The sequence below is a fragment of the Erigeron canadensis genome, chromosome 5 (assembly GCF_010389155.1).
Source record: "Erigeron canadensis isolate Cc75 chromosome 5, C_canadensis_v1, whole genome shotgun sequence".
Classification (NCBI taxonomy): domain Eukaryota; kingdom Viridiplantae; phylum Streptophyta; class Magnoliopsida; order Asterales; family Asteraceae; genus Erigeron; species Erigeron canadensis.
The window spans coordinates 1,019,942-1,045,776 of NC_057765.1; the positions used below are offsets into that span (position 1 = coordinate 1,019,942).

Genomic DNA, 25,835 nt, shown 5'->3' on the forward strand with positions numbered 1-25,835 from the left:
CTTCATCTGGCCATGTTCATATCGTAATGGATGGAACAAAAAACCCCATCATAATGTAAGTGAATCGTAAACTCTCGAAGCAGATCTATGAAAAAAGACAAGAAAATACAAATAAATAACTAAATACCATTTTTAATTACTGAAATAATTAAATATTCGATTAAAAAAATTAAAAATTGAAACCCTAAAAAAACCCCTAAATTTCTGTCTACAAAATCGATCAACGATTAAAAGAATCAAACGAGGAAATAGATATATGATTACCTGAATAGCAGATACTTATTTTAATTCTTGAATAACGAGTTTGAGATCATACGAATCAGGTAGATCATCGAAGAAGACAAAGGTTTTTTTTTTGGGGGGGGGGGTGATTTTTAGATCGAAATAGTGTTTGTTTATATGTATATGTACGTATATATAACGTAAACTGAATATATAACAGTCAATGCCACGTTATATTATTTTAAACAAAAACTGGGAATGGTAACCTGATAACTGTGTAACCGGTAATCGATTACATGCTTTTGACCAAAATAAGAAGTTCCTTGCATACAATAGACAAACGTATAGTACACTACATAACATAGACAAATTGGCATAACATCTTTACACTTTCGTGCCATAATCCCTATTCTTATTACAATACGAGAATGAATGATCTTAATCAATCATGCTAAAGATTAATGATCAGGATCGTATCTCATCTTAAAAATTAGAAATCTTAAATTTTTTAGATGGCGATAAACATATACTTCATATATAAATATAGACTAGCCCGGTACCCACGTAATGTGGCGGTGATCGTGTCGGCGACGGTGTGGTGGTGGGGGGGGGGGGACTATTGGTGGTAGATAACTGATGTAAACGCTTAATGGAATTTTTTATAATATACTAGCACAGTACCCGCGTATGAGACGGTAGTTGTCGCGACGCCGGTGTGGTGGTGGGGGCAATTGTTAGTGGCGAAGGCGGTGTCGAGTGATGTGAATTATCGATGTGAAAGGTTAATGGAGATATTTTGAAAGATAAAGAATTAATAGTGTAATTTAATTATTAATAATGCTAAGAGATAGTGTAGGTGAAAATATCAAAAAGGTGCTAGATGAAAATATTACACAAAATTTAACATTTTCAAAACCAGAAGCTAATTTTTTAATAACATAGTATAGATATAGATATATCTACCAATAAACTAAAACAAGATTGTAGTTTTTTTTATTGACACGTGCCATTGTATTAAAGCAACAGGTATATTTCTAAACATTATTTTATTACTCATTAATATTATTCACTATCTTCTATTATAATAAAACACAGTTGCTATAATAGCTTATTGACCAATCATATCTTTCGATTTTTTTAAATTCTCAATTTTGACTTTTTTAAAACTTTTTATTATATAAATTAAATAATAAATATATGTAAACATATATGTCAATTTCGACCTACCTAAAGATAGGTATTGCATTAATTATAAGTATTATAAATCTAACTAAAAATAATTATTATTGTGTGTTTATATTTTGTACGGCTCAATTTATTTAATAATAATATAGATAAATAAATCCAACTAAATAATATAAATCCCACTAAATAATATATTTTTTAGATCCGTGTCTAATACACCGGCTTACGACTTTATCACTATTAGATGTTAATTTATATGATATAGAATTCAGTTTATTATTTTTAGTATTAAAAAATTAATCCATATAAGTGATCATTTTAAATTTTGTTCGTTTGAACGCATCAACGACTTTGCAAAAGATGAAAGATGATATATGCTTCTAATCTAATGTAAATATATCACATTATTTTGCTTTTTATTTGATATCATTTGAATTAAACAATTAATTTTTATGTATATCTTCAACTTTGAAATTACAAACTTTCATAGGTTGAATGTATGAATATCTAATATCGATAATTTCATAATTATCGTGTTCAGTGTTGGACATGGGTCTAAAATCTAGGATAAAAACCTATTTTAATGAATATCTAAGTTCAAGATGCATACGTTCAATCTAACGGGCACAATAGTAGATATAGTCATATAGACTAAGTTGAAAAAAAGAAAAATACTCCGTATATTTTATTTTATTAAGGAGTAAAAGATAAAAGAAAAGAAATATTAGTACCAACCAGCCATATTTTAACGACCGGCTGATTTCCGAATGATCCATCCATCCATACTAAATTAAGACGAGTCGAGTTAAAGTAAAATCCAGAAGCTTAATTTAATTTTGTAAAAATTAAGTAAAAATTCCATTTTCATAGAATCAAAAACATCATTCATTACGACGGACACGAATGTCTTCTCCAGGAGAGTAAGTTTTCCCCTTTTCTTTTAATTTTTTCTCATTCATAGTATCTTTTATTTATTCTTAAAGAATTATATTATTATTGGAGTATTATTTTATACAGTTAGACGACTATCATAACTTTTATATATTATCAGGATCTATCTATTTATAATTCATTATTATTTGTTATCAGGACTTATACTTAAATGTGAATTAATTGGATTGTTTAAACTCATTCGAGTTTATAGGAAAGATTATTTAGTTTAACTATCCATCATATCTGTCTTTACCTAGTAAGCTTGTTTATCATCTCACTTTATTTATTATTTATTTTATTTTTCCCGGATTTCGCATCAATTTTCTGTCATATATAATTATGATTGTGGCGGAGAGCGATATTTTCGCCGCCTAAGATTGAACAATCATCTGCAATTTAGTTTTAGCGTATTGTTTGTTTGCACGTGACTTGACTTCCTTGTATTCCTTTTCCTAGAAAGCGGTTTAGTGCCTCCCGATAGCCACCTTTACTTTTATCTTAGTCGGTCAACGGGAAGGTTATCCACATTTGCAGATAGTTTAATGATTTTGGTTCACCAAAAGTGTCTAGTATTAGTGGCTTACGTATAAGTATATAAGTGTGTGTGTGTGTGTGTGTGTGGCGAAGTTGAAAAAAAAGTGGGAATCGGGTTTCAAGACTAAAATACTATATTATTGATACACGTGAACGGTACCCGCGCGTTGCAGCGGTGATGGAGGTGATGGCGGGGTGGTGATGTAATGGCGGCGGCTAAGGTGGCGGTGATGGGTTGATCTACCTGACGGGCTCCGCCCTTAGCTGTACGGGCACCGCCTTCGGATTTAAAAATTCGTCGAAAGTATATCGAATGACCACTCTAATGAAAGAGCTGGAAGTTTTAAGAACACCCATATAATTTTTATAATTTATCGATGTACGGTTTTTGAGATAAAATTTTTTGAATGAGTTAGAAGAATAAAATGATATATGCAGGAGAGAGAAAAAAATGATTGGTTGAAATTTGAGGAGAGAAAAAGGGTATTATAGTTATTTTAGGTAAATATAGAATAGATAGGAGGGGTATTTTGGGAAAGTAATATTGAAACTTAAAATCAATATTGAAAATTTAAATTCAATGTTGAAAATCTAGAGGAAATCTGCTTTATAATATAGTATAGATATGACTGCAGTAGCGTGAGGATAGCTGATAAGACTGCTGCAAATGCTTATCTAGGTTTTATTATAATATATATATATATATATATATTGGTGTAGTAGAATGGTATATAAAGCATGCTTATGTGGTGTCCGAGACATAATAACATGACGGAAAATAACTTCCTTCTAGCAGTGCTTCAGAAAGCTATGCACCACAAGTCCACAATAGACTTGTACATGTTGGCTTTGAATTATGCATAAAAGGTCAACTATCGAAATTCTAGTCTAACCAACTATTGGGAGGGGAAGTTATTAAAACCTGTGGAGATATATCTGGACATGTCAACATATATAATACTAATACGTAACCACTTGAGTTTGCTCAAGTGGCCAGCTCCCTCCGCTTATGAAGGGCCCCACGTGTGGAGGTGCTCATAAAAGTTGGTACGGTTTGAGGCTTGTCCTCAACCGATCCCATGTGATGGTATTCTCTCAGGAGAACACACCGGTGCTCTCAGCCTTGTAGCGGGCAATGAGTAGAGTCAATACACAGGATCAAGGGGTTCCTGCCAATTTACCCTTTTTTACTACTAATACGTTGGCAACAAGATATGATGGCCTAATCACTAATGCATCTGGTGAAATAATAAGCTGATATCTTTACTTGACTCCCTACAATTACAGCAAGAGAAACCTAACTTCCAAACCAAGGCTCTGTGTATTAATTACTGTATGTAGGATGATTGGGCTAGACTTCACAAAAGTTGTTGCATTGCTTCATTTTGTGTTGATGCCATCAATTAGATTTGTGTTGTTAGAGGTACGGAATGGAACACTGTCACATTGAAATCAGCAGGACAGAAAATAAAGTATATGGAATGCAAAGGTATCAGTATGAACTTCAGGAAATGTAAATATGGGTGTCTGTTGTCTATTATATGTCCAGCCAGTGTCAATTAATTCTTGCAAGGCGAGATTGAAGATATATGTCCTATAGAATTAAACGGGGAGTGTTAATGTAAACAAGTGTTGGGGTTCATGTGTAGTGCTTATGTCAGATATAGGATCTCTAGTGATTAAGAAAGAGCCAACAGAAGATGACCCCATGTGTTTGTTACAAGGAATGTTACTCTATGGAAATTTGTAAATTGATTAATTGAAATGAACATGACTTGGTAAAGCTAAAGCAACCCTATAACCAGTGGTTGATATGATAATTAATGTTGAAATGTATTGAAATTACACCCAAAATGGAATACAAGGCTAGTAGTGAATGTTAAATGTGCAACGTTTTAGTTTAATGTCGCTAGGAACAATTCTAGTTTTGAGAAAAAATTGCAATTATATTTAACAACAATAGAATTACTATTGGTAAGTTGTGATGATTGTGACGTTTCTATCAAGTTTGAGCTTGAAAACCACCACTTGTATGACACCATGTGACCACATGGGCCCACAGATAAAGGCTGCATGTCACAGGTTCAAATCTTGTCAAAGGCAATTGGAGAAACTATATCTTGTGACCCATGTGTGAGAATGGTGAGTCACCGGGTGACCGGGCATAAGTTCTATGCGGGGTGCGCTCTGGGTACCAAGACGGTACATTGGACCAGAGGGTTCCTACCCATTTACCCTCTTGTATGATTAATCACTAGTGGATTTTATCATGTGGGTTATTATTTTTTGGCCTTTAAACAACATCTTTTGTGCCCAAATATCTTTCTGGACCTTTAATATGTTTTGGGATTCTTGTTTTAACTCTGTCATGTCTCTCCCTCATCTTTCAGATGGTACAATTCACTCCCCCCGATAAGTAAGGCGTATGGAACCTTGTGCTTGGTGACCACAGCAGCAGTTACACTCCAGCTACTGCCGATCTATTATATTGCTTTGATCCATAAAGAAGTATTTTATCATTTTCAGGTATAATCTCCTTGTGATTCCTCAATGATGTAAGCAGCAGTACCAACATCATTCCTATCGTTGTGTGCAGTGCTAAGAATAGGAAAATGTACGGGCTATGCAACGAGTCAGAAGGGGTAATTTTGGTATGGGACTATGGGTGTTTTATGATTACAGAATTTACACTATTAAAGTGATCTAATTTTTTTAAATAAAAAGATTTGGAATATTTTATGCGTTAAAAAGACACTGTAGCCCACTTTCAACTCATTTGTACCACTTCGTTTATCAATTAGTTTTTGTATTTTGCCTGTTAGAGATAAAACATTAAAAGGTCTACACAAGTGATGTGGTTGTATTAGCATCCAGATAAAACACCAATCCCCTCTTCCACTGTAATTGGAAATTCATCTGAGGTGACCCACTAGAATGGTAACATGTTATTTACATCTAAGATAATCACCGTAAGTGTTGATATTTCAGGTGTGGAGACTGCTTACGAACTTCCTTTTTCTTGGCCCTTTTTCTATTAATTTTGGGATCCGCCTATTAATGATGTGAGTAATTTGAATACTTTTTGTCCCACACATTATAATAATTGATCATCCTACTATAGTATGCCTAATGACAGTCATGTATTGACAGTTGGGCAAAGCTTAAAGGTTAATGTCCTTGTTTGTGTTGTCTTTTTCTCGTCTAACCTTTCCTAACTTTATTTTTGGTTAGAGCAAGATATGGTGTTCAATTGGAAAATGGCCCTTTTAATAGGCGAACAGCTGACTTCTTATGGATGATAATATTCGGTGCATCATCACTTTTGGTATGCTAAAATATTTCTTATAATCCCACATATTTTGTATGGTTATCTTTGAGTTTTGTGAGTTCACGCCCTGTAAAACTTGGAGATATCAGCGACCATTAGGGTGCCAACACGAAAACCAGAATTCTAGTGATAAAAGTTAAAAAATATTTCTGAAAAAGCACTTCCCTATTTCTATTCTTGATATATGAACTTTGGAAATTTCAACCTATTTACTTTTGGTTTTCTTTAGGCAATTGTTGATTTTCTACACAGGTCAGATGGAAAAATAAGAAGAGTTAGATAATACGGGAAGAGTTAATATCATATATATCCCTCCTAAAGCATGAAATATCATATTTACCCAAACTTTGCTTTAAGATCATTGTACATCATGCATTGGAAACTTAATGGTTCAATTTGGTTAAATGTTTACCAAAGCGTCAGTCTAAAGCATAAAACCTCCTAACCAATTCTATTCAGTAATTATTAGGCTATATAAAATGTATATGTATAATTATATATTTTTAACCATATATTTGGATATATATATACACACAAATTTTCAATAAAGAATACACAGAGATGGGAAAAAAATTGTTTACATAACTCCCTTTGGACCAATTACTCGCTTATTTCCCTGCCTATATGCAAAGCAGTAATAACATCTGTAAAGAGTGTCATAAATGATGTTCCATAAGTTAATATATGAGTGTGCGCTACTGTCTATCTATCTATATATAATGGCTATGGCTATATTTGTGTTGGGCTTCTTCTTCTTTTACATCTATCATCATTTGATATCCTTGTAACTTCTGGTTGAAACATGTGCATACGCTTCATTGTATTTAATGGTCCTGGGTTGGTCACTTCTAACTATACGTGGTAATTTGGGCGGTTTGTGTTTGTTGGGTTGCTAGCCAAAACATGGTCAGGCTGTAACAGATCTTTTTAGTAGTAGCCGATGTGAGTTGACCTGCAAACATATTTTATCTCCATTTCTATCAAATTTCTCAAAAAATAATTAATGTTTCAGACTTTCAGTTATGTTTACAAAAAGAATTAGCAAACATACATTTATGAATGTTGGCTCCCACCGACAATTGTGTGTCTGTTTAGTATTCAGTGAACAGTAATGTGTTGATTTTGGTATATGTTCAATATTTATCCCCCTTTAATCTAAATGTTTGATTTGACCCATTATGAGTTTAGAGTTGAGACACAACCCAAATAGACCCAGGCAGGAGTAAATGGATGAAAAATGTCACTACTTTTGATTGTACTGCTTGTTTAGGTATTATCTGCATTTCCTTTCTTTGAGTCATACTTCCTTGGGGTGTCACTGGTTTTTATGCTCCTGTACGTGTGGAGCAGGGAATTTCCAAATGCCAACATCAGCATATACGGCCTCGTGCAACTAAAGGTATGCCACATTCCTCCCTCTTTCTTAAACTTTTAAGCCTTTTTGATCTAGATAAGACTTTATAGTCACTATTTGGCCTGTTGGACATAGAATATGACCCAAGTCGATTCCTATTTAGGTAAATAGATCCATATTGCCACCTCTTATTACTTGCATCTAGTATGTGGACCTGCTTGACCTCGCCTTTAAGGCTGTTAGTACATCAACCGTTAGTGCACTCTGAATTTTTCGTATTATTTGCAGGCATTCTATTTGCCATGGGCGATGCTTGGTATGGATGTGATATTTGGTTCACCGATAGGCCCTGATTTGTATGGCATCATAGCCGGACACTTATACTATTTCTTGACGGTTTTGCATCCTCTGGCTGGAGGGAAGTTTATACTGCAAACGCCTAAGTGGGTGTATCCTTTGTTATTATTATTATATTATTTTAGCATAACAACTCCAGTGCTGCTTAATTTTAAAATAATAATTTGAAGTATGCTCTCCTTTAAGGTGGCATTTATTATATGGGGCAAACTGGTTAGATTGACCTGAAATATCTTTTCTTTTTTTTTTCCCTGAATGTTTAAACTTTCTCAACAAAGAAATAGTATGTCAAATATGATTACATGATGTATACGTCTTTCATAATAATATAATTTTTTGAACTAGATGATTTCGGAAGTTTTATACTTTTATGCAAGAAAAATACACCCTGTGCCACCTTCAACCAGTTTGTAAAAAAGTTTATTGATTTATAAAATATAAACCAAAAGAGAGACAACTTTCTGTATGGAACTTAACTTGATATTGCTCAGACATAAAATTGTTGCGAAGTATAGAATTGGAGCTCCAATATATACGCCAACTCAACCAAGTACGAACACAAATGGGGTATTTAGAGGAAGATCATATCGTGTTGGTGGCTGATATTTTGTTACTATTTTCACTAGAGATCTTGAAGCTAGGGAAGATGGGAGACACATTTTGGATATCAAATGACATTGTAAAAGTTAAATACGACACCGAGAGTGTGTCAAGAACTCATAAATATTTTTATTTATATTTATAGGTTTGAACATTTTGTACATCTTTGCCTTGTGTTTTTTAGTTGCTGCATGTTGATTTCTGTGACTTTGGACTACAAATATCCAGATCTGAATCTTGGTACCAATGTTACTGTGAAGTTCAATTTAGAGACTGCCATGAGTTCAATAAACAACTGTGACTCGTGAAGAGTTAGAAAATTGAGGTTTTCAACTTGTGAATTATATGGTAGGGGTAAGTGAGCTCGTAACATCTAATTTCGTTTGCTTGTGTGTCTATGGGTACAAATTTACACCGGTTGGTTGTTGATAGATGTCTACTACCAGTGAACTCAGTGACACCCAGGTTTTAGCCTTTTAGGAACTTATCTTCTCAGTTTCCTATTTGGCCCTACTAATAGAGTATGAAATTTTGCAGTGGTCATTATGCTCGTCACTAAGCTTGTTGCATTCTGATGTTCTGCTTTTCATAGAGTATAATCGTGAAGCTGAAAACACCACCAAAAGTTCTCTACGGCATACCATTAGGAAAGTTAACTTGGTGCCAAGTTTGTGTAGCTAGGCTAGGGATTTGGTGAGACGGTTGAGATAAAAATTAGGACTTACGTGTTAATTGAGTCTTTCTCTATCCATGCGAGTGTCAATAAAGATACAATAATGAATAATGTTGCTGATGGGGCCTCCATACCAGTGTGGCAGTGTGTAGAGGCGAGCTCCTTTTATAGTGATCCGATTGTAACTAGTGATTTTTTGTAATAGTGGATTAGGCTCAATGAGACGAAACTAGTAGATGTTTTGTTGTGATGATCCATCCATAAAAGTTTCGTTGTTGAGGTCACCAAAAGAAGACGAGTATTCAACTTGGATACACGCTACTTAACGGTAGCAGATAATTGTTGTTTTATTTATATTAATATATACATACATATATTTTTTTCACGTCTTTTTTTAGTGGCCAACTAATGTTGTTGGGCTATCTCGAAAAGCTCCAGTGGATGAAGGACCATATCATAGTCGCTAAGTTCGGTAACGCAAGCCTTCATATATGGTTTCGAGAAAAACTTGTTGCCCAAAGGCCCACTGTGTTAAAACCCGGTTACGTTGGAATAGACTCACTGACCATTGGTCATTTTCTGTCTTAGTTGGTGAGGTACCATCTAGTATTAGTTTCCATATTAGTATTAGTTTACATATTATCAGTTTTCATTTATTATGTTAGTAGACTCTATAAATACAACCTCTTGTAATTCTCATTATCATAATTCAATACAATAACCTACAAGGTTTTTCATTGGTGAGAGTGGGAATCAAATATTCATGTATTGAAAATTTATATTTTAGGAAAATATGTAATTATTTCTCAAAAGTAAATAATATATATAGATATTAATTATGTAATATACTAAAACCCAACCTAAAATACCATATCTCAAGTCTCTAACCTAGTTTAAAGTAAACAAATTTCAGGCCAGTCTTCTAAAAATCCTGACCCCGTTACACCACGGCACATGTTAAGGCCAATGTTATTAAAGTTATCTAAACAACCATTGATTTGCATGGCCTAGAATAACAATGGTAATAATTTATTTATTGAAGGTTGTCAAGTCGTGCAAAGAATGTGTACGAAAATATCGTTAATTGAATGGAGAATGAAATGGTGAACAGAGAAAAGACCGCTCCCTCTTCATATCTTTTATTTATTTATTTATTTATTGAACACCACATTTATCAACCCTTTTTTTTAATCTACCAATCTTTAATCAAAAACACAAAATACATACATTCATACATTTTATTGTCAAAAATGTCTTGGCAAACTTACGTAGATGAACATTTGATGTGTGAGATTGAGGGCAGTGGCAATCATCTCACCTCTGCTGCAATTCTTGGCCTCGACGGTACCGTTTGGGCTCAAAGCGCTAACTTTCCTCAGGTCGACCGCTAGTATTTTGTGCACATACTTTTTCATATGTTTGTTTTAGTCATTGTATCGAAACATTGTTTTATGTAAAAAACAACGGGACAAATGAAAAGGCAAGTTGTTATTTTAACATATAATTAGAGGATTAAGGTGATATGATTGTTTCATTCGTACATTTGACATTGTAATCACAGTTTGCTTATAAAATTGAGATATAATATTGTGACACCAAGAAATAGTAATTGATTTGGTTTATATCTAGGATGACTTGATTTAGAACTTATTTTATGTATTGATCATATTTTCTTGTTATGTATCATACCTCCTATAACATGTAAATTGTTGACGTGACGCCTCTTACGATCACCTGGTAGATGATGTGACAACATATATGGTTGCACGTCGTTAAAAAAAAAAGGGACAAGATGAATGGGTCACGCGGTAGATAGCATGCTTTTGTAAATCTTGGACATAAAATGGAAAGTCAAGATGCATATGATAGCAAAATGCAGTAAAATGTATCTAAATTTACATATTTTGCTATTGTATACTTTTATTCATCTCACTAACAGAGTTCCCTATTTTGCGTGTTAATCAAATTTTCCCTTAAATCAACATGTTTGATACCATATTTCATTATTTTGGCTTAGTAATAGGATGGTTTTCAAATCAACTTAACTTGGTGCTTACTTTCGTATATATCCCATCTTCAATATGCAGTTTAAGCCGGAGGAGATGAAAGCCATCATTAATGAGTTCAATGAAGCAGGAACCCTTGCTCCCACGGGTTTATTCCTCGGAGGTGCAAAGTACATGGTAATCCAAGGAGAGCCTGGAGCTGTCATCCGTGGAAAGAAGGTGATTTTTACTTCTTTCATAGGTTTTAAATAGATTCTTCTTTGTTGATCTAACAAGATATCGAAATTATATTCAACTCTTCTAACATACACTCACATCAAACACACCGCAATTCCTACCTATAGTGTCTAGACAACACTATAACCATATTTGATGGTGGTGGCCAAACGGGTGGGTCGGGCAGGTTTGGCAACGGACTGGTTGATATTTTTTGGGCAAATGTTAAAATAGGTCAGGTCTGGATGATCTGAATCAGTTTTTGTTCAAAAACTTTAGACAATATATTTATGATTATATGCCAGATATGATTACATTCGCAATATATGGTGCTATTTCGGTAATAATTCAAGGTTTTCCCTTCAATATATACTTTGTGGTACTGTCAAGCCGTTTGAATGTTTCGAATTTGTTAAATTAATACCTCTACTATATGACATCTATCTCCATGTTATTTTGTACATTAAGGAGGCTCACATACATCATGTATGACTATTTATGAATGTCCATTGTTCCTTTATCTCTTCTTTATACTTCAAAGCATATTGTAGATTATTGCTGGTCAAAGTTTGCTCAAGGACTACTAATAATACACTTTGACAGTCCGACATATATGTATGACTATATGCTGCAACCTCAATTTGGCATTTTCGAAATGTCCAGACACGAATCACATTCAGTACATGTACTTGAGTTGACAAATTGGTGATTTGGTGGGCTGGGTAATGGGTCAAAACATTTTTGTTTTCATAAGGGTTGAATATACATGTTGAGATGGGTTGAGCCGGGTTTAGCAGAAATACTTGTAGTCCATAACTTTGTTCATTTTATAAACCATTAGCGTGTCAAATATAACTAGAGTTATTATATTCGTATCACTTTAATAGCTTGTAATCTTGACTAAAGTGTCCAGGCCTAGCGGTATGCACAGTGAGTGTGTGATTTCTAGTCCCATAGTGGAAAAACTTTAAGTTCTTGTGGATTTAATGGGTATACCTGTTTTTCTATAAAAGATCAATAATTTATAATGATATAATACTGTAAATGATTTTTGTGAATCAAATGATTAGAAGACTTTATGGATATTAGTCAGTTTCGTTCCTTTAGATAGATGTCTGATACGTTGAAGATCAAAATTTAACATGCAACTTATACATGAGAGGCACTTGACACTAGGCAAATGTTCCATCACATTATGACAATGAGCATATGTTAACAGTTATATATAATATCTTACTCAGTTTGGCATGACAGGGAGCAGGAGGAATATGCATCAAGAAAACTGGGCAAGCCATGGTGATGGGAATCTATGATGAGCCAGTAGCTCCTGGACAATGCAACATGATTGTGGAGAGGTTGGGCGATTATCTTGTTGATCAGGGCATGTAGACACCTCCTCATTATCCAACATTTACCCCATATGTCATAACACTTTTCTTTCTTCAACCTTCAAAGAATGTGAACTAGTTTTTTTATTTATAGTCTTCATATGAGTATATAAACAATCCAATATGTTGTTTCCGGAGTTTTTATCTCCAATTCCTCGTTATATGATATTTCATCGACTACATAAGCTAAATAACTTCCTTCTTCATTTTTGGCATACATTGTAGCTCTTTTTTTGTGTTTCTATATTGATAACCTTGTTTGTTCATTTTCAATGGAAACTTTCCACCACTTTTCAGCTTCAACTATAAATAGTAATTATAGTGGTGACATAATGGGTGGGTTGGGTATTGCTAAAATGGTTGAAGTTTTTTGTGACCCACAAATGTTTTTTTTTTTTTTCTGTCATAGCCAAGTAATGTGATAAGGTCGTATGGCTCGAAGTTTGAGAGAAAGTAAATCAAGTTTTCCGTTTGTGATTTCTTAAACGTTTTTGAGGAAGTCGGTAACAAAGTTTTTATTTAATCAACAGTCATGATTTAAAACTTATTTCCTCTTAAAAATAGGTTTTTATAAAATCAAAATACACTGTTTGCATAAAAGCAAAAAAAAAAAAAAAAAAAACCCTCAAAAGTCCAACCAGGTGGTCGGATCTCTTTCATTTTCCATTTGCCCGACCCAATTATTGTGGGTATCGAATATAACAATATATATAATATTTGTTTCTTATAATTTCGATGTCAAACATGTTGTCATCCAAGTTACCAAATATTTTACTTATAATGTCAATATTGAAAAAAAATGACAACCAACTTACATTTATCTTGCTTTGCAAATACAATTAACTCACATATAATAATTAGTTATACGTTATATTAATTTTATGAACATATAATCATCAAAATGAAGTTTTTAAGTATTATTATTACGTTATAGACTTATTTTAAATGCATTCTAACTTGATTGATACTATATATATATAAGGTCAGGATACAGATGTTCCAGTTCGAAAACGAATAAAATCCCTTTTTTTAACTATCCTGGAATTCGACCGTGTCCTATTGATCACCTAGACTCGATCCAAAATTTTCAAAGTATCGAGTTTGCCACCGATTTTGTAATTATTATTTTTTTCGGACCCAAGTGGTGGGCATAAGTAGATTTTATTCGAGAAATCAAATAAGTGCGCACCACATCATTGTTATTATTATTATTGGATTTATACCACATACACACAACACCACCCCACCCCATTTTCGTTGTTTCCACGCTATTATTTATTTCTCTCTCTCTCTCTCTCCCCATTCTCAACGCCTATTCAACAATACACTCTCACACACACAAAAATATATATATATATAATATATCGATATATCTATATTCTTTGGTGATATACAATCAAATAATAAGATTAAAAAAAAAAAAGTAGAAGAAGAAGAAGGATGTCGTGGCAAGCATACGTAGATGACCACTTGATGTGCGAGATCGAAGGCAACCATCTCTCCGCCGCCGCTATTCTCGGTCATGACGGCTCTGTTTGGGCTCAGTCTTCCACTTTTCCTCAGGTAGTCCTTTTTTTTTTTTTTTTTTTTTTAACTTTTTTTACTGAATCGTTTAACTGTCTGATCCGATCTGCTCATATCTATCGCATTCCTTTTGATCCCGATTTCCGATCTATATTTATTTCATTTCAATTTTCAATATTTTTTATTTATTATAAAATATATATATATCTATCTATCTATATATATATATATGCATATGTGTATAACTACAAAATCCACTAGATTTAAGTGCGTAAATCTCAATTGTGTGCATATTTAGAAATACACAAAAAGGATGCACAATTCCATACCATACCTATGATTATTTTTTAAAAATTCAAAAGATGAATTTTTATAAATTTCCATTGATTTTTCTTCGCATATATTAGTTGTATAGATGAGCCGTTGAATGCGAATTTGATATTTTTCAAAATCTATATCTGTGGATATAATACGTGTTTACGGTTTTGAAAGTGTATACATTTTGTTAAATCTGTATTGTTTATCAAGACGGAAGTTTGTTAACGGAAAACAGATAGGAAAGTATGAGAGCGTCTAACGTGACAGACGTGCGTTAAATTAAATTTTTTTATAAAAGTGATGCGTACGGATGCTCAACTGCTTGCGCGTCATACATTATATTGTTTTACAAGAACTAATCCCTAAATATATAGGTTTAGACTTTAGATCCAAGGACGGTTAAAAAAAAAATTACCATTGCGTATTTGCGAACGTGAATGGTAATCAGATCAAGTAAATTGTCTATGAATAGTGTTTTAGATTGACTATTTGATGAGCGACGTTATTACCTTCGTTGAACTAACGTCTATATTGTTTTGACTGATGTGACAGGTGAAGCCAGAGGAAATAACTGCTATCATTAATGACTTCAATGAGCCGGGATCACTCGCCCCAACTGGCTTACACCTTGGTGGCACCAAGTATATGGTGATTCAAGGCGAGGCTGGAGCTGTTATTCGTGGCAAAAAGGTTCTTTTTGATCTTTACCTTCTTCCTGCTTTGATAGTTATGTTTGTTTTTATACTTTTACTTCTAATTAAGTGTTAGTATATATGAAGTAATCGACTTTCTTTAGAGGGTGTTTGCAATATTTTTTTGATTTCTGTCTTTTGAGGAGAATATATGATTATCGAATTTGAATAACACAAATAATCAGAAGATTTGGCAAACCACCTGAAAAATTCGTAGACAAATTAATGCAGGTTGAGACGTACCATTTTAAAATGCTGTTTTTGCAAAAACGATCCCGAAGGACCCAAACACTCCTTGCCCTTGTAATACGAGTAGTCTTTTTGCTAACAAATGACGATTATCTTTGGGATATTGAAAATCTGTTTTACGTTTTTCAAGGATGAGCAATATTATAGCATTTAGTTATTTTGTTAAAACTTGGTCAAATATTTTTCAATTTTGAAAAATATGATGGTGTTTTTATTTTTGCATTTTCTCTAAGAATGAGTATAACGAGAAACTCTGAAGTTTTTAAAGTCAATTGAACTTTTTAGTTGTGTATCGGATATTAAATTATTTTTTTGCTATTTTGTTATGTTATCAATTATCATACAGCTTGTATTCAGCATTCACACATCAGTTGGAACTAAGCGATATGGAAGAATCCAAGACGTTTTCTTTTTGGTTTTTGAGCATGCATAGCTGTCTTTTTTTTCTTTGTTTAGCTGTATTCATGCTGAACGGACATGCCAATTTTGATTTTGCTACTTATGAATGGGTTGAAATAGGCCTCCTTCAAACATTTTGAGTAAAAGTAAATTGGTCAACACTTTCTGATATAGGTCTTTGTAAATTGTAATCATAATATATTTAAGATGCTAATTATATATAAAATGCTCCAAATATTAGACAAAATGCAAATCCGTTTTGACTTGTACCAAAAGTTAGCCATTTGAATAGTTATGCAGCGGTGTTCAATTGCTACCTTTAGACTTGAAAATCGTTCATCTAATTTAAGAAAAACAGTTGTAGAACTATCACTAGTACTTCACTTGTTTCATTGCTTAAACTTAGGTTTACAGTTTCAGCTATTTGCCTATTTATGATAGATAATTGTTTCCTCTGGTTGCAAGTCTAGTTGCCATATTTCAATCCTTGTATTTTTGTAACAGGGGCCCGGAGGTGTTACTGTTAAGAAGACTGGAATGGCTATTATCATTGGCATCTATGATGAGCCAATGACTCCAGGCCAATGTAACATGATTGTTGAAAGGCTTGGTGACTATCTCCTTGATCAGGGTTTTTGATTTGCTTCGGTATGCTCTATTTCAGTTTACAGGTTAATGTTTAAGACACAAATTGTTCTATTGCAAAAAAAAAAAGAACCTGTCATTCTTGTGAAATTCTATCCTGTACAAGAGTCATGTACAAGAATAAGGTGTTCTGGATAAAAGAGTATAGTAATTGCTTTTTGCATATCTATTATCATTGGCATTCAACATGATTAACTATATTTACTCATAAATATCACTGTTTGGTTTACATTTGTTTTTTCCTTCAAATCTCTGAAGGATCAGACAAGTAATAGAATTTTGATTAAAAAAAAGGAACAGGTCACATAGTTGAACACGTGAAATCTGTTCAAAAAGTGTAAATATAATGTACCATCACGGTCACTTTGTTTGAAGTTAATCCATATAAGATGAAGATAGAAAGTTATTGAAATGGGCAAACCAGGTCTTTCCTCTCCTCTCAGTGCTTAAAACCCAACTGTTTGTTTTGTCATCCTTGACGTGTTTGCTGCTTATATGTTTAAAACAAAAGTTGAATTTTTGGTATTCAACTAACCTATGAAAAATTGAAATGTTTGCAGGAAAATGATACAATGATTAATTAAGGTGTGACAAGAGTATATGAAGATTGATCAAACTGTTGGTGGTGTTGCCCTAATGATTAAGTGTGATACTTGTTTAGTTTCTTGAGTTGTTTCGGTGGATATTTTTAAATGCTATTATCAACATATCTTTGTTTGTGTATGTTTTTATTATCATCTTTTCTCTCAATCTCAGATTAGTTATTTGCAGAAAAACGAAACTAATACATTTTCCTATGAACTTCTATTTTTGACACCCATCCTTCCAAAATTTATTTAGAAAATTGTTTTGTAAGTTATAGACAAACACTTGATCTTACTCTTTCACCTTTGTAGTTGTGTAAGATGTGAAAACAGACGCTTTGGGATGATTGGTCCAGTTCAGGTTGAGGTTGTGTAAAGCCATGTTAAAAGTTGGTTTCTTTTTTTTTTTCAGATTTAAAAGCTGGCCTTACAGACGTTCTTTCTTTCATTTTTAAATAAAAAAAAAAATAAGAGTTACCAACAAGTCAATGAGTCATATATCTTTCACTATGTGGACGGATTCAGCTACGTTCTATTGATCATTCGAAAGTGTCTTGGGGGCCTCTGGCTTTGAATTTCCAGCTTACTATACCATTATCATGCGTATATGCTTATTGATGCTTACATAGAGGTGGCAGATATAAAATGACTGAAAAGTGAAAACTGCTCATAGCAAATCATATTATAGTATAGATCGGGTGATCTATTCAACTAACATTAAAGTATAAGGTTTAAATGCTGAGACTATCTTCAATGTATAACAAAAATATAATGTTATAACATGTTATCCATAAATTATCATCTATATTTCCTATTAAACTATGGTTAAATGGTTTTGGCGTTATCAGAATGAGCCTGGTTACTGCATTACATGGTAATGGTTCTGATAACAATCTGGTCACTTGCAGAAATCAATCATATGGGATGTGGCGTATCATTTGTCAAATATGTAACATGTTATTGAAAAAGGGTATGGCTCCTGATCAGTTGATGCATTATGCATGGCCTTTTACTACCAGGTCAATATGGTGTGGAACGGTGGATATGAGATGCAGGTAGAAGTGACAGATTGCAGCTTCATTTCGTTAGTATTTACATAGGTCCGTTGGCTATAAATTCTATAAGTTTAAGTGGAACGACGGGGTTCCTAAAAAGATAAACGTTTTTGGATGGAGGGCCAAGATGAGTAGGTTGCCGACTAGAGATACTCTGATGAAGCGGAATTTGGTGGCACCTTGTGCTCTTTGTCCAGGCTGGAGATGAATGAGTCTTTAACCCAATGTCGTATCGCTTATGAGGTTTGATATAAAATTGGTATACCTGGCAATCGAGACCCGTAACTAAATAAATGGGTTAAATTGGGTAAATTTTAGCAGCTGTTGGGTTGATTTGGGTACCAGGAAGGAAAAGAATGCGGGTTTCAAATGCACCCCCTGGAATACCAATACATCATTTGCGGGTCGAGCGGGTTTCGGATACGTCATTTGCGACTCGAGCGGGTCAAGACTCAAGACTGCCCACTCAAACAATGATGCATATATTCAGAATCTCGGCAAGACTGCGCAACCACCAGAGCCCTCTCGCCGGTTGCTATGCCATTTCCGATCATTACCCGCCGTCGTTTACACCATGGTTGGCGAAGTGCAATATCTAACCCCCTAACGGTTTTGGGGTTTAATAGCCATTGTTAAACACTTGAATTGCATTAAAATTAATGGCGATATATATGTATGTCGAAGATGGTTGCAATTTTTTAAATTAAAAAAAATGTCGGAGATGGTGAAGTGATGAATACCGTACACACATATATATAACATGTTTGTATATATTTGAAAGTTGGGGAAGTTTTTGTGCGGCAAAAAGAAGATACACGTGTATCTTAATTGTTAAACTTCACTTGCATACTGTAAGTTTGTAACTTCCAATGCTTTTATTTTTTTTGATTTTTAACATGAATGATATTAATTTAAATCATGAGATATTATAATGATTTTGTTAAGAATAATTGTTAACGGAATACGAGGTATTAAATTAATAATTTTTAGTGAAAAATAGCGGGCTGACCCGCACCCGCACGACCCGCATTTCTAAAATGACCCGCTTGGACCCGCACCCGTTTTGACCCGTCACCCAAACTTGCCCGACCCGTCCATTTTGTCAGGCCTAAAAATTGGGAACTAATATCCGATTTTTGCCTTCCCTACAGTCTGTTAATTGTTTAAATTTTATTAATAAAAAATTAAAATACTACATTTAGTCAAATATGATAATGCTCAATAGCAAATTAAATTATGGCTATGCCATTATTAAAAATAAAGGTATCTAGCCTATACAAAAGTTATATTTATAAAACTTTAATTTAAGAATGTTCTTACACCTAAAATTCCTTAAAAAAGAAAATACATCGGGTTAATCAAGAGATTATTTGTAAAAAAAATATAATCAAATAGTTATCGGATTTCATTATTAGACAACCGATCAACAAAAATATAGACATATGTCAAGTAAGTAACTGCTCAGTGCCGCCTTCCACAGGTTTTGAGCCCCAATATCTCGACGGTGTATGGGGGAGGTTAAGATATAGGCAGACCTTACCTCTACCTAAGTAGAGAGACTATTTCCAATTTCTACCTAAATTGTAGAAAAGGCCCTCCAACCTTTGCATGGGATGAGGATCGAACCCATGACCTCTGTCTCCAGAGGCAATGATGTTTACCACTGATCCAACCATGATCCAATGTCAAGTAATTAGATAAAAACTTCATTTTGTTTTATTCAATGAATAAATGAAACGTTTGTCTCTACAAGTCTTTTAAAAACTTATTCCATGCAAGAACTAATGTAGGGTCCCTCTTATTTTAGTCTTCTCTACAGTTTGTTAAAATTACATGCTTTTACGCCGCTTGGTGTCACTGTTAAACGTATGTTCAACTTGGTCATCCTCATTTGCTTGCTAGGGCATTGAAAGTTAGAAACAATGTTGTTTTCAATCGAAGTTTCGGATTCCCCACAACAAATCTTTGATGATATTAGATCCCTTCCTTTGGATCAAGTCGAAACTAAGCTTAGTTTGGAAGAATGAATTGTCCTAGGTATGAAAAATCGAAATTAAGTTGTGAAGAATATATGAAGATTGATCAAACTTTTGGTGGTGTTGCCCTGATGATTAAATGTGATACTTGTTTAGTTTCTTGAGTTGTTTCAGTGGATATTTTTAAATGCTATAATCAACATAACTGTGTCACTGTGTGTATGTTCTTATTACAGTATCTTTTCTCCCGAAATCTCAGTTAGTTATCTGCATAAAAACAAAAAATACAGTTTTATACGTATATGATTGTTGATCCTTGTTAGAGGTAGCAGATAAAATAAGATTGAAACTTGCTAAGACATACATAACGTGTGGCACGATGATCAAATTCGTGTAGGCCATTCTAGATGCTCTAAAAGCCTTGAAAGATCAATCACACAAATTCGTAGAGTCGCGGTCACCTTTTTTATAATGTTCTGATAAATAAAATCTCTGACCTTTACTCATATCAGATATGTCGAAACAAAATGCTCTAATCTTAACAGAATTACCAGAAGACATAATAAACATGCAGCTTTCATATTTTGATGGTACATACATGTTTACAACAATTGGCTACCACACTACCCTTATGATACAAAACTAGGGAAGAGGTTACAAACTATCCATGATACATTACCGAAAAGCCGTCTCTTTAGACAAGGCGTGGAATGGTTCAAAGAGCGTGGATCATTGCAAAAACGATTACAAGTAGACAAGAATAAGGACCCCGGAGTAAAATCTCTGTTTGTCCCGAAGAAGTTGCGTTTGTTGTTATATTACTTGCAGCAGCTTTTTTGCTCCTGTCAATTGTTTATAGCAGAAATTAGCATAAAAACCCCATAAACATGCCACATAAAAGTTACATAAAAAATCAAAGTTTGGCATTTGGTGATTGTACTTACCCAGCGGTCATGTACAAGCAATTGTCATAACCTGTACACAACAAAAAATTAACATTAACCACACATTTCATGTAACCGTAAAAACCATGATGAGGACCAAGAAAAATGAATATCACGAAAAAATTATACTAAAAAAAGTTCATATTAAGTGAATGCCTATCCAGCAGACCACAGGTTTGCCCTTGTAGACATCCTAATCACAATATGACAATTTTAACTTACTGTTAGGGCCTTGAGTTCAATCATTTTTCATGATATAGCATATGGCCTAATTGGCTAATTCAACTAGTCAAATGTGTAGAGGAGGCATTATGAACCTGTTCAACTAGAAATGAGTAGCTTCGGTTTATATCTTATCACTAACAGGTAAACGGGTAAACTTTAAAAACTTGGTAAATTCCGAGTGGAGCGAATCGAAAGTTGCTGCTGGTGTGTTATGCTTGCCTCCTCCTAAAACGGCTTATTTGAAATATTACATAACTGATAGTTAAATAATCCAGTTTTACTTTTTCAGTAAAAAAAAATTATATGCAGGAAAAGGCCCACTATTGTTTGTGGGTCAACACAACCCAGCCTGAACCATTATAAACAACATTGAAAACATAGACATTCTGATTCACTCTCCATTTTGACCCATTACCCAATGACCCATTTCGTATCTACACATGTGAGAATTATTTCAATGTATGTGCATTATACAAAACATAAAAATCCTTGGGAAGCTTACTTGGATTCTGGTATGTTTTCATGCCCGTTCCTCCAAAGCTACAAGCAATATCAGTAGCTCCATTTTGCTGATAATAACTATTAAACGCATACGACGCATGCGATGCTATACTATCGGGTTGAAAACATGGTTGACTAGGCTGAATCGGAGAACAATCCACATTTCCAGAACTACAAGCCCAATCTAACCCATTTTTTAAATCTGACTCCGTAGCATTAGGTGAAGCAATACACCAAGAAGTCCCATTTAAGGTAGTCAAGTTTCCACCCGTATTCACATCCACCGTACCCTTTCCTGTAAAATCAAGATTATAAACACTCGTTTGATCCGGATAATACAAACCCCAGTTTCTTTCAGAATCCAAACCAGACTTTCGGTTCTCATTGAACAACGAAAAGATATAAACATCAAGCTCTTCCCCGGGCTTCGCGGGCGTGCCCGTGTTATTAATGACATGGCGGATCAAATTGGTGTTGTAAGTTTGGGCGTTTTCAGGTGTTGCAGCAGTTTCTTTAGCAGAGCCTTTAGAAGGCCAGCCCGTCTCAGTGACCACGACTTTAATGGTTTTAAAGTTTAGGCCTGATAGGGCAAAGTATATTGAGTCAATCTGTGCATCGAACATGTTCATATACAGCAAACCCGTGTTTGGATCAATGACTTCAGATGAAGACTCAAAAAGGGCATAATCTAAGGAAACATTGTTTGATGAATCTCGATACGCATAATACGGGTACAGGTTGACCAAAAAAGGTGAATGCTTTTCAGCAAGAAACTCAAGTAAGGGTTTCAAGAAACCAGCATGCTTACTATTAAAAGCACCAGCTGAAGGCGGGTATGAGCGGGACAAAACCCCTAAAGAGTGGGTTGTTGAGACTTTTATTTTTCGGTGCAAACCTGCTTTTCTAAGGGCATTATAGACATTTGTCATGGCAGGAACGACCATGGATGAGGCATTGTCAGCAGCTTCAGTCACTTCTGCACCAACGGTTATGTATGTTATTTTCGTGGCAGGGTAGTATGGAAGAATGCTGTTTTTTAACCAGGTGTCGGCATTGGATTGGAACTGAGAAAATGGTAAAAGATCAGAATTTGGGATTCCTACCATAAGCTCAATTCCGGTGTTTGCAAAGGCTTTAAGTACTTGGATGTTGGAATCATATATTCGAACGTAATTGATGTTTTGATTTTTAATGAGGTCTACTGCCTTATCTGGGGTTGGGAGGTCATCTGCATTTCTTCCATAGCAAATTCCAACTGTGCTTCCATTGCAGATTCCTTTAAAAAGAAAAGAACTTGACAAGATTCAGTACAGCCCATACATACAAACAATCAAGAAAATCAATTAAAAATATGTTCGAGATGCTTTACACTTATCTAAATGCTGTGCTTTCTTGAAACTACTGCTATATTGACTCGAGATACAAAGACTATAAGCATGTAAATTGAATATACATTTTTCAAAATGACTACTTTCTGTTGCAATTTCAAAATTCAGATCAACCAACGCGTATCATAATCTGGATACCCGGGTAACTTTACCTAAAATGCCTATGTCAATACTATATAATCAAAATTAGGATTCATTTACCCAAACATTCATCGTAACTTCTACAAAAGAGCTTATCAATGTTAATAAGCAGTTTGGCTTATTTGAAAAGGCCTCTTGAGCACTTATAAAAAGCTTCTCATGAGCTATTTTAAGGTTACTAACTTACTAAGCACTTTTTTTAAGTAAAGTAAACTTAGCCAAACACACCTATTATCGCAACCTCATATGACGATAATAAGTAGAAAACACACATCCAGACACCAGAATAAACAATATAACTAATAATGATTCGCTTTAAGTTGAAGGATATCTAGGTACTTAACATTAATCTCAAGTAATCAAATATTCTCTTATACATCCTATAAATGGTTTAACCACACAACCACCCCTTTACTCTTTACAATATTTGACCAATCTAGGATAAAGCTATGAACCAAGAAATGAAACCACTTGATGTTTTAAGTTTATTAACAAATCTAATTACACAAAAATTGGATCTTTATTATTACAACTCATTATCACACAAAAAATGCCTAGGCTACTCTCAGGTAAAGGTAAGACTGTCTACGTCACAGCTCTCATACCCCGTGTTTGACGGGATTTGGTATTTTTGTCATTATATTACATTAGCATTGACATTGTCATTACATCAACTCAAAAAACCATCAACATTAATTAACATACAAACAAACAAACCATTCACAACAAATATACTAAACATACAATATAACATAATATTATTACAATTTAAAAAGAATGTAGGACATAATAAGTAACATACCAAGAAGTAGTGAAGTAGCAAAGATCAACAACAAAAACCCACTTGTCATTTTACACCCAAAAATCCTTTCACTCTCAAAATAAAACACAAACACACACACAAATGTTAAACTTGAAAGACAATGACGTTGTAACGTCTATATTTTTCTCTCTCACATAGACACAGAAGTAAAGTGTTTTGGAACTCGATAATGGTGTGACAAAACAGAGAAATGAAAAGAAAGAGTTTGTGTGTGTATTGGGGGTGTCAGCAAAAATAGGACAGTTATTGCAGTAAACACTACAAAATCTATACATTTTTTAATTATATTTTTTGGGAAGGAATAAAAGTAAGAATAGAGCGGACTTGTATTGGTATTATTAATTGGAATACATGAAGTTTGTCTCGAGTCCGGAGTTAATATCCAGGAAAGAAAAGGTATGTCTGTTACTGTTCCCATGTATGACTGGATCTATTTGTCTCCATATAAACTATGGAATATGTTTACATTATATTACAGTAAAATGTTTATACATAAAATTGCATTGGGGAAAATTTTGACTCGAGGAGTTGAGGGTCATTTTCAAGATAATGGCGAATAATTGATGACCAATAGGACTGAACGGAGTAGTCTGTTCTCTCTCGAAAATGTCATCCAGAACGCTCAAACTCGGTCCCGTGGGCCATTCTGGCTTCTTAAAATGCGTGGCCCTTTGCTTTCATAACGCGTCCGAATTGAATGTGGAGTTTTGTTTTTTCTGAATTTTGAACGTGCTAATTTTTTTTTTAATCCTTAAATTTATACTCTATATATACACATACATTACCATTTCACAAATCATTCCTCATTTTATCTCCTCTTCCTATTATTTTTCTTCATTCTTCTTTTTATCTTTATACTCTCAAACAACAAATGACCTCGTTCAATTCTTCATCAGTGAAGTTGACTGCTGATTGCAACTTTGGGCGGGTTGAAAATTCTGCCATCATGATGAATTCAAGACGTCGTGGATACAATCCTTGAGGTTCGACTCGGGGCTGAATAGTTGGCTGAATGGGTGACTGAATGGGCGTATGATTTGCTTCGCCTCGTGTTTTACCTTGCCCGGTTTGCCCTCATGCTCTGCCTCGTGCGGGTTGCGGTTGTCCAATAGGACGGGTTGGTTCATTGCGTACTCTTCCTCGCCCAAAGTTCATTGTTAAAGGTGTGTGTGTTTTCTAGATTTTTTGAATTTTTTTGTTGTGTTTTTGGAATGAGAAGGTGAGAATATTTATAGGTGGAAAAGTAGAAATTTAAAAACTAATTGTTACTATTTCAAACTACCCGTTATTATTCAAATTCTGTATTTATTTTTATATTTATTTAGATTATTTAGAAATAATAATTAAAAAGGGGGGGATGCCTTACTCCAAGGGAATGGCCCCTAATCATGGGATGCGCCTCATGATTAGTAAGTGTCATGTGTCAGCTAAAGAATGGAAGAGGGACATTCCATGGATACTCTACTACTCTTGAGGGGTGTTTGGTACGAGTAAATCAAAGAGAATGGAAATGTAATAGAGAATGAATATAGTGGGAAAGAAAATGAGTATTTAGAAAAAGAATGGATTTTGTCG

The 25,835-nt window shown here is 34.1% G+C and overlaps 4 protein-coding genes and 1 long non-coding RNA gene across 5 annotated transcripts; 4 read left to right on the plus strand and 1 right to left on the minus strand.

Moving 5' to 3' along the window:
* The first annotated feature begins 2,146 nt into the window (after positions 1–2,146).
* On the plus strand, positions 2,147–8,676 carry LOC122600049 (derlin-1-like). The gene is made up of 7 exons (XM_043772700.1): positions 2,147–2,327; positions 5,265–5,400; positions 5,863–5,936; positions 6,106–6,199; positions 7,473–7,601; positions 7,845–8,005; positions 8,405–8,676. The coding sequence occupies exons 1-7, from the start codon at positions 2,311–2,313 to the stop codon at positions 8,514–8,516; spliced, it is 723 nt and encodes a 240-aa protein (XP_043628635.1). The 5' UTR covers positions 2,147–2,310; the 3' UTR covers positions 8,517–8,676.
* Positions 8,677–10,411: 1,735 nt separating this feature from the next.
* On the plus strand, positions 10,412–12,978 carry LOC122599833 (profilin). The gene is made up of 3 exons (XM_043772421.1): positions 10,412–10,565; positions 11,274–11,411; positions 12,663–12,978. Exons 1-3 carry the CDS (start codon positions 10,437–10,439, stop codon positions 12,795–12,797), a joined length of 402 nt encoding a protein of 133 aa, XP_043628356.1. The 5' UTR covers positions 10,412–10,436; the 3' UTR covers positions 12,798–12,978.
* A 1,102-nt stretch (positions 12,979–14,080) lies between these two features.
* LOC122599064 (profilin-2-like) lies at positions 14,081–17,346 on the plus strand. The gene is made up of 4 exons (XM_043771510.1): positions 14,081–14,359; positions 15,191–15,328; positions 16,483–16,626; positions 17,184–17,346. Exons 1-3 carry the CDS (start codon positions 14,237–14,239, stop codon positions 16,615–16,617), a joined length of 396 nt encoding a protein of 131 aa, XP_043627445.1. The 5' UTR covers positions 14,081–14,236; the 3' UTR covers positions 16,618–16,626; positions 17,184–17,346.
* A 3,452-nt stretch (positions 17,347–20,798) lies between these two features.
* LOC122599703 (glucan endo-1,3-beta-glucosidase 13-like) lies at positions 20,799–24,402 on the minus strand. Its single transcript, XM_043772255.1, has 4 exons — positions 24,240–24,402; positions 21,910–23,184; positions 21,183–21,213; positions 20,799–21,080 (listed from the first exon to the last, which is right to left on the minus strand). The coding sequence occupies exons 1-4, from the start codon at positions 24,286–24,288 to the stop codon at positions 20,954–20,956; spliced, it is 1,482 nt and encodes a 493-aa protein (XP_043628190.1). The 5' UTR covers positions 24,289–24,402; the 3' UTR covers positions 20,799–20,953.
* A 108-nt stretch (positions 24,403–24,510) lies between these two features.
* On the plus strand, positions 24,511–25,584 carry LOC122599704. Its single transcript, XR_006323940.1, has 2 exons — positions 24,511–24,656; positions 25,157–25,584. It is a non-coding gene; the product is annotated as an uncharacterized LOC122599704 (long non-coding RNA).
* Positions 25,585–25,835: the final 251 nt, after the last annotated feature.